Raw genomic sequence first — 7,502 nt, forward strand, 5'->3', positions numbered from 1 at the left:
TTATGGATATTATCCTTTTTCTTTCCCCCCTGTCTCCTTTGGCAGTACGAAGATTTGTTCTCTAAGGTTGGGGGATGTGCGTACACCAAACTATTTGTGGTGAGAAAGTGGGCTAAAGAAACCAAGGTAGTCTGTTTAATGCTTTAAGATATCAGGAGAGAAGAAGGACTCTTAACTAGAACTGGATGAGATGTCAAAGTAGTGCATCTTAGGTTCCTTGTAAGAAGCCAAGTTTTCTATACTTGCAGAGAAAATTGAGAAATATGCCCTAGTGTGTACTCCAAACAGGCATAGTGGAGAATCAAAAGAATCTATATTTATTTTAAATCTCCATTTTAGCAGCTGTGGTTGTTAGTTTGAGTTATATAGGTACCTTGCCAATACTTCCAGGTACCGAATTGGTCCTCTGAGCCACTGTACTAAATACTGATTTCTCCTCCTTCCCCTCCCCCATTACAAATGGGTAAAGGGAGGCACAGTTGTTAAATGAGCTGTTAAGCTTCTCAGGGCTAGGACTCCGCGATTTTTACAGAACCTCCCTGTCTTTTTTTAGCTTCAGCTGTCAACAGCTGAAGCAGGGATGGAGGTGGAGCAGTGCTCGCCGCTCTTAGCTTCCTAGAGCCATGCGCCTCTTTCTCTTCCCCCCCCCCCCCCCGGCCTGTTGTGCCCCCACACTGCATACCCTGCCCCACAGCTGTGGTAGCTCCCAAGTGGGGAATTGCTGCAACCAGGGATGTTCAACCTGTAATCCTTCCCCAGAGGACTCAAGCTGTCATTCTCCCCAGTCGTCCCTGCCCCTCCTGGGCTCCTGTGACTTTGTTGAATGCCCATGACCTGTGGGTGAAGCTTGCGCTAAACTAGCCCCGACGCACGCGTAGCCGTACTGATCCTGTAGGGGGCTGCAGCGGGCCCCTAGCCGCGCCTGCTCGAGTCTCGTCAGCGCAGGTGTCTGCTCCAGGACAGCGAGCGCGAGAGGTAGGCAGCAGGGAGCGCCCAAGGGCCCCGCGCGTGTTAACTCTTAAGTAGGCAATGCTTCCGCTGGACCCACCGCAGCGTGGCGGCGGGCAGGGGCCTCGCGCGGCAGCCCCTTTAAGGGAAGGGTTCTCGCGCCCGGGCCCAGGGACAAGGAAGGTCGCGCGCTGCGTTGCAGTCGCCTGCGGCGGGCTCCGGCCATGCAGCGTCTTTGGGGCAGCAGGTGGCTGGTGGCCGGGGCCTCCTTGGCGGCGGGGGTGGGGCTGGGCGCGGCGTGGGGCACGCGGCGGGGCGGCGGCGCGCCCGCGGGGGGGTTGCTGGCCCGCCTGCCCGTGGTGCCGGTGGTGGCGGCCGCCGCCTCCTCCCCGCTGGTGCCGGGGGGCGCGGCCCGCGGCGAGCTGGCCAGGTACGGGCTGCCGGGGCTGCCGCAGCTGCGGAGCCGCGAGTCCTACGTGCTGTGCTACGACCCGCGGAGCCGGAGCGCCCTCTGGGTGCTGGAGCAGCTGCGCGGGGAGGCGCTGAGCGGCCCCTCGGACCGCGCCGCCTGCGACTTCCGCGAGGACGAGTCGGTGCACGAGTATCACCGCGCCACCAACGCGGACTACCGCGGCAGCGGCTTCGACCGGGGCCACCTGGCGGCCGCCGCCAACCACAGGTGGAGCCAGGCGGCTATGCAGGACACTTTCTACCTGAGCAACGTGGCGCCCCAGGTGAGTGGCCCGCACTGAACCCCGAGGTCCCAGCGCAGGTGAGGGAGGCGTGGGGCTGCTCCTGGGTAGGTAGCGGTCACCGTCCCCTAAGGGAAGCCGAGGTGCTTGTGTAATCACGCGACTCCAGGAGCTGGGGCTCCAAGAGAAAAGGGAGAACTGGCAACGCTGGGAATAGGCCGGGTTCCTTCCCTTAGGTGGGGAAGGGAGGTGCCACCAGACTGAGTTGCTCTGCCCCTTTCCAGCTGAAGCGGGATTGTGGCCTTGCTATTCAAGCAAGAGCCCCTCTCCCTGGAATGTGAGGAAGGGGACATGATTACTGAAAACACAGGAGTCCACTTCACTTTTAAAACTGCTCTTCTTTTTTGTTAATTTCCAAAACATCATGGCTATGTCAACACTGTGCATTGTTGAGCAATAAGATATGCAAATGAGGTGCGGGGATGACTTATCACCATGCCTCATTTGCATACCTAATGAGCAGCCACTTTTGCTGCAGGGCTTTTGCGCAAGAAGGAGCAGTGTAGACAGCTCCTTCCTGCGTAAAAGCCCATGCAGCAAAAATGGCGTGTCATTAGGTATGCAACTGAAGCACGGTGATATTCATCCCTGCGCCTCATTTGCATATCTTATAGTGCAACAATGCGCAGTGTAGACGTAGCTCATATGAGTAAACATCTCAAATGCACCTACATAGAGCTTTAAGGACTGATTTGTAACTACCAAGGACAAAGGGGCTTTCAGTCACATTGAAATCAAAACTTGCTGTTTCAAAAGAATGCATAAAAAGGCAAAGTAGGATACACCAATCTCTGTACAAGAGGCGTAGAAATGTAGGGCTGGAGGGGATCTGGCGTGGTTCCCTATGGTGAGGCAGGACCAAGGAAACCTAAACCATCTCTGACAGGTGTTTATCTAACCTACTCTTAAAAACTTCAAATGTGGGGGGATTCCACAACCTCTCTTGGAGGCCTAGTCCATAGCTTAACTACTGTTAGAATTACAAAAGTTTTTCCTAATATCTAATCTAAATCTACACTGCTATAGATCAAACTCATTACTTTTTGTCCCATCTTCCATGAGAGTGTCTCTGCTATGTGGGAGGGAGGAAGCCTAGATACCACACAGTGGGAAGGGAGATGTCCAAGTTCCATTCTCCCACCCCTTCAGCAGGATGGGTAAACTGTTGCATGAACAAGGGGAAATTCAGGCACTGAAGTGGAGAAGTCCAGTGGAGTTTGAGGGAGCCCATGGTTCTTGCTGCACAGGCTTACAAACTGTCTCTCACTCGCAACATGGGTGGTAAACATGCCCCTGAAGCTTAATTCCATCTGGAAAAACTCTCACATGGTGCACTTCCTTCTTGATGTAGCTGTACTTTTATTGAGGGTTAATGGCTTTTCCCCTAACTCTAGTGCTTAAGTCTACCTGCTCAAACTTTCTCCATCTCCAGAGAATTACTTCAGCTCTTAAATTGAGGAGCTCTGTGTAAGTTACAGTATTTTGCACTTGAATACTGAAGTACAGACTTTTGGCAGGCCCTTTTGGAATAACCTTTCCTAGACCATCTTTCCCTTGTTGGAAGTTAGCTTTCAACCCCTCAGATCTAGCCCAGTTTTTCTACCCTCTAGGGAATAAATGCTGCCTGACAAATCAGGTCATATTTCTGCCTTCCTGGACCATGCTTCTGATAATTACTTGTGCCTGCTGGGCTAATGACATTTTAACTAGTGGAGTTTTTTGTGGATCTGAATAAACTCTCTCTTTTCTGACATAGGCTGATAACTCTTCCACCTACAGCTGACTCATATGAGGGTGCTGGTCTGGATTTACAGCACCATTAGAATGTAAGCAAACCCACCTCATGTCTTCATAGAAGGAGCTGGGAATATCATCAGTATTAAACTTAAGCTTTTAAATCAGTGGAGGGATTTATTTATGCATAGTAGTAAATTAGTCCAAGGCATGATTTTTCAACATTCTGCCTGGCTCTGGGGATGAATTTCCAGACAGACCTGGGAGGTTAATGTCCTCCTTTCAGAAAATGATAAAATCAGTTTTTTAAACATCTTCATAATTTGCTAGCAAAGTTTTGACCATAGTAATATACTCATGAATTTCAGCTCTCTCCTTATAGAAGTCAAATTTACCAATATTTAGTTTTCTCAGATAATTATTTTATTTCGGGGCCTTCAGGTGTGGGATGGCCTTTTGTGGGAACAGTTTGCTCTCAGGAGCTGAATGGGTCTTTTTTAACCTCTGTTTGAGAGTTACCCTTTCTGACAACTCATTTTTCTCACCCAAACCCTTTCTACATTCCACAGTTTTCCTATCCAGCCATTTGTTTGTCCCTCTGAAGGCCTCAGACACTTGATCTATTTCTGCCCATTAGCTGTTCACATTTACTTTAACCTCTGTATTCCCTCTTAAAGTTCAATCTCACTCTTTTCTCTGACTAATTCTGTGAATATTCTGTTGAACCAAATGAAATCACAGGCAATACAGAAGGTAGGATCTTCCTGCAGTATAGAACCTGCTGCCACATCATTAATGATCTGGGCTAAGGGTTTCTTGTGACTGATCAAAATCTTGCCTTCCCCATTTTGACTGGTCAAACCCCTCTGTCTTGCTAGTTAGTTTACAATGAAGGAAGTTACCTCAGTTTTATGTTTCCAATGAATTGGCTGACTCTTATTTTGTGACTGACATTAATCATTTTCCAGTCCAGATTTATCACTGTGTAGGTGCTTAGATGGCTGCTATCAGAGTTACTAATGGCTTGACTAGGTGGGGAAATTTACCAGAACTATAATGATACAGCAGTTGTATGGCTACAGCAGTACTGGTATAATTCTTCCTGTGAACACTTATCCTGGAATAGGAGTGTCCACATGGAAGTGGTACTGATATAGTGTATAGCAGACCTGAGTACTTCATAATCTTTAATGTATTTGTCCTCCTAACATTGGTGCTCCTGAGCTCCAGGCCAATAGAGGGACTGAGAACTACTGGACAAATCTGTCTTTGTAAAAGGAGATAATCATATAAATTAACTCAAGAGCCACTTGTATTTCCCATCAAACTAAGGCCTTGATCCTGCAAACACTCCCATGTATGCATAGCTTTAGTCATGGGAGTAACCACAATGAAGTAAACAGAATATTTTCACACAAAGTTAAGCAGATAAATAAGAGTTCATAGCAGCATGAAACTTTGTCTCTGGTCAAGGATTAAACCAAAGTGACTTCAGATACACACAGGATTTCTATGAGAAAACTTAGTTTTATGCTTCCCAAACTCATGCTGAAGATGATTAAAACCATCAGCTAAATAAACAACCAGTGTGGCCAAGTAGGTAGAGAATGGGACAGGGATGAAAGATTCCAAGGCTAGATGGGATCATCAGAATCAAAGTCTGACCTCTATAGATATAGGCCAGTCTGAATTTTTCTTCATCTTCACCTCCCAGCCATTGCATCTTTTTATACTTTTTGTCTGGTAGATGGAAGAGCTCATTACCAATATTTGTTCTTCTTTACAGACTACGATCAAGTCATCTCTGCACCTTCTCTTTAAACTAAATAATTTGAATTTTTTGACTCACAACAAGCCATTCTCAGCTGCTCACCATGTTCTCAGCAACCTGGATCCTATTCCTGAGCTCAGCCTCATTTTCCCTATTTGTAAAATGGGGGTGATGAGTGTAGTGAAGTTTACCGATAAACTCTATATAAGAGATGGATGATTAACTTAAAATGGAAAAGCTTAGGATGTAAGGGTGCATGGGAAGAGCGAACGGAGCTCAGGCTGACTTCCATAAGGACTCTTTCCTGCTGAATTTTGTTTCTAGGTTCCTCATTTGAACCAGAAAGCGTGGAATAACCTGGAGAAATACTGCAGGAGCTTAACAAAGTACAACAAGAATGTATATGTCTGCACTGGCCCACTCTTCCTACCCAGGTACATTCTAGAGCTGGATTGAAATGGATTTTAAAACATGCATCATGCAGAGAAATTAAGATGGCAGACGAATATGACTTGCCTTGTCATGCTCTCATCAGAAAGGTCAGAAATAGTTTTGTACAGCTATTCCGTAAATACTGCTTTAAATACACACACATTTTCCAGGTATGCCCATAGGGATTTTGTGGGCTAGTTCATTATGCTTGGGATTAGTTTATATTTCTTTCAGTTGAATAAACCCCTGAAGGGACACTATCAGGTTAAAAATAATTGAATAGAGGAACTCAGATTACCTGGGTAGGATTGAAATGGAAATAGTTTAACTTTCCATTAATGCTTGCTTTCTGCACTTAGTTTTGGAACATGACAGTAGCTTATTCATCTTGCTCTGTATTTCATAGTCACTTTTACAGTCTGGGTGTCATCTTCTTCTAGTGCTAGATCTGACTATAGGTGCATTGCCACAGGCTATAATAAAGGACTAATCTGTTTCATTGCATAGTCAGGTATGATCTTTGGCTGCAGTGAACCATGTTTCGAGGCATGAAGGACAATCACTTGAACTGAATCAGTTAAACACCAAAATAGATACAATAAAAGGGGTGATGGGGAGCTCTAACCCTAATCCTTGTTTTGCAGTGAGTTCATTCCAGTTTTGTTGCGTATTGTGTATCTCCCAGCTTACTGAGGGTGTAGATCCTGCTTCAGCTCTTGACAAGTTTAAATCAAGAACTGATCTCTTTCTAAAAGAGATACCCAACCTAACCAGAAAATATGGGCTTTATGCAGGAAACACTGGGTGAAATTCTATATCCTGTGTTATGCGAGAGGTCAGACTAGATGGTCATAAGAGCCCCTTCTGGCCTTAGCTACGAATGTATTCATCTAAAGCAATGAAGACACAATCTCTGTCCCGAGGGGTTTGTGCATGAATTCTAGGTAGCAATAACAATCTTCTTCTTTGTGCAGGATGGAGGCTGATGGGAAGATGTACGTCAAGTACCAAGTGATTGGTAAGAACAACGTGGCAGTCCCCACACACTTTTTCAAAGTGCTCATCCTAGAGAAGCTCAGTGGAGAGATTGAGCTGCGCTCCTATGTGATGCCCAACAGCCCCGTGGAGGAGACAATCTCACTCGAACGTTTCCTGGTTCCTATTGAGAGCATTGAGCGGGCCTCTGGCCTGCTGTTTGTTCCTAACATCTTGAAAAGAACAAACAATTTACAGGCCATCACTGCTGGACGCAACAGCTGAACACACCCATCGAATTGATGACAGTGGGGTGAAGTTATCCAGTGAAAGTCCCTTTCGGTACAGTGATTTATCAGGGGTGTGTCTGGGCTCAAATTTAGCCTGCTTCCCCCAGTCTGGGAGCTTTTCATGGGCCTGCATTAATTAATCTGGTTGTCTGTTTCCTGAGGATAGCAAAGATGAATCCTTGTATATTTGTCCCTAAAATGGTTCCTGGAACTTAATAAAAAGTCAGGGCAGTATCTAAAATTGATGACATAGTAATGACCATTAAGCCCCCCATCACTACTATATTGACTCAGGTAAGAGGACACCAAAGGAAATGCTCTTGGTGAGCTATATGCTTTCAGAATATGACACACAGGAAAGCCACTTGGTTCCTAGGATTAACAATCTTTTTGGGATAGGTGACTTTACCATTCTCCCTATGGAAAAAGCATTTTATACCAGTTTCATTAATTCTCACTGAAAATTCAAAATATGGATTAGTTTCTTAGTGGCACCTAGTACTGTGATGATGCACTTGACTCTTGCAACTATTCTTCTGTTCCTCATTGTTATAGCTGGCAGACTGGACTCTGTCCTTCAAGTAAACAGGTTTTAAGGTT

General features: G+C 46.2%; 1 protein-coding gene across 1 annotated transcript; it reads left to right on the plus strand.

Moving 5' to 3' along the window:
• The first annotated feature begins 990 nt into the window (after positions 1 to 990).
• ENDOG (endonuclease G) lies at positions 991 to 7,502 on the plus strand. The gene is made up of 3 exons (XM_025182594.2): positions 991 to 1,682; positions 5,530 to 5,639; positions 6,612 to 7,502. Exons 1-3 carry the CDS (start codon positions 1,173 to 1,175, stop codon positions 6,895 to 6,897), a joined length of 906 nt encoding a protein of 301 aa, XP_025038379.2. The 5' UTR covers positions 991 to 1,172; the 3' UTR covers positions 6,898 to 7,502.

Source organism: Pelodiscus sinensis, chromosome 22, assembly GCF_049634645.1.
Source record: "Pelodiscus sinensis isolate JC-2024 chromosome 22, ASM4963464v1, whole genome shotgun sequence".
Lineage (NCBI taxonomy): Eukaryota > Metazoa > Chordata > Testudines > Trionychidae > Pelodiscus > Pelodiscus sinensis.

Coding starts and splice junctions, on each gene's coding strand:
- ENDOG (XM_025182594.2), top strand. CDS start 1,173: ATGCAGCGTCTTTGGGGCAGCAGGTGGCTGGTGGCCGGGGCCTCCTTG. Junction 1,683..5,529: donor TGAGCAACGTGGCGCCCCAG/GTGAGTGGCCCG, acceptor TTTTGTTTCTAG/GTTCCTCATTTGAACCAGAA. Junction 5,640..6,611: donor GGCCCACTCTTCCTACCCAG/GTACATTCTAGA, acceptor TTCTTTGTGCAG/GATGGAGGCTGATGGGAAGA.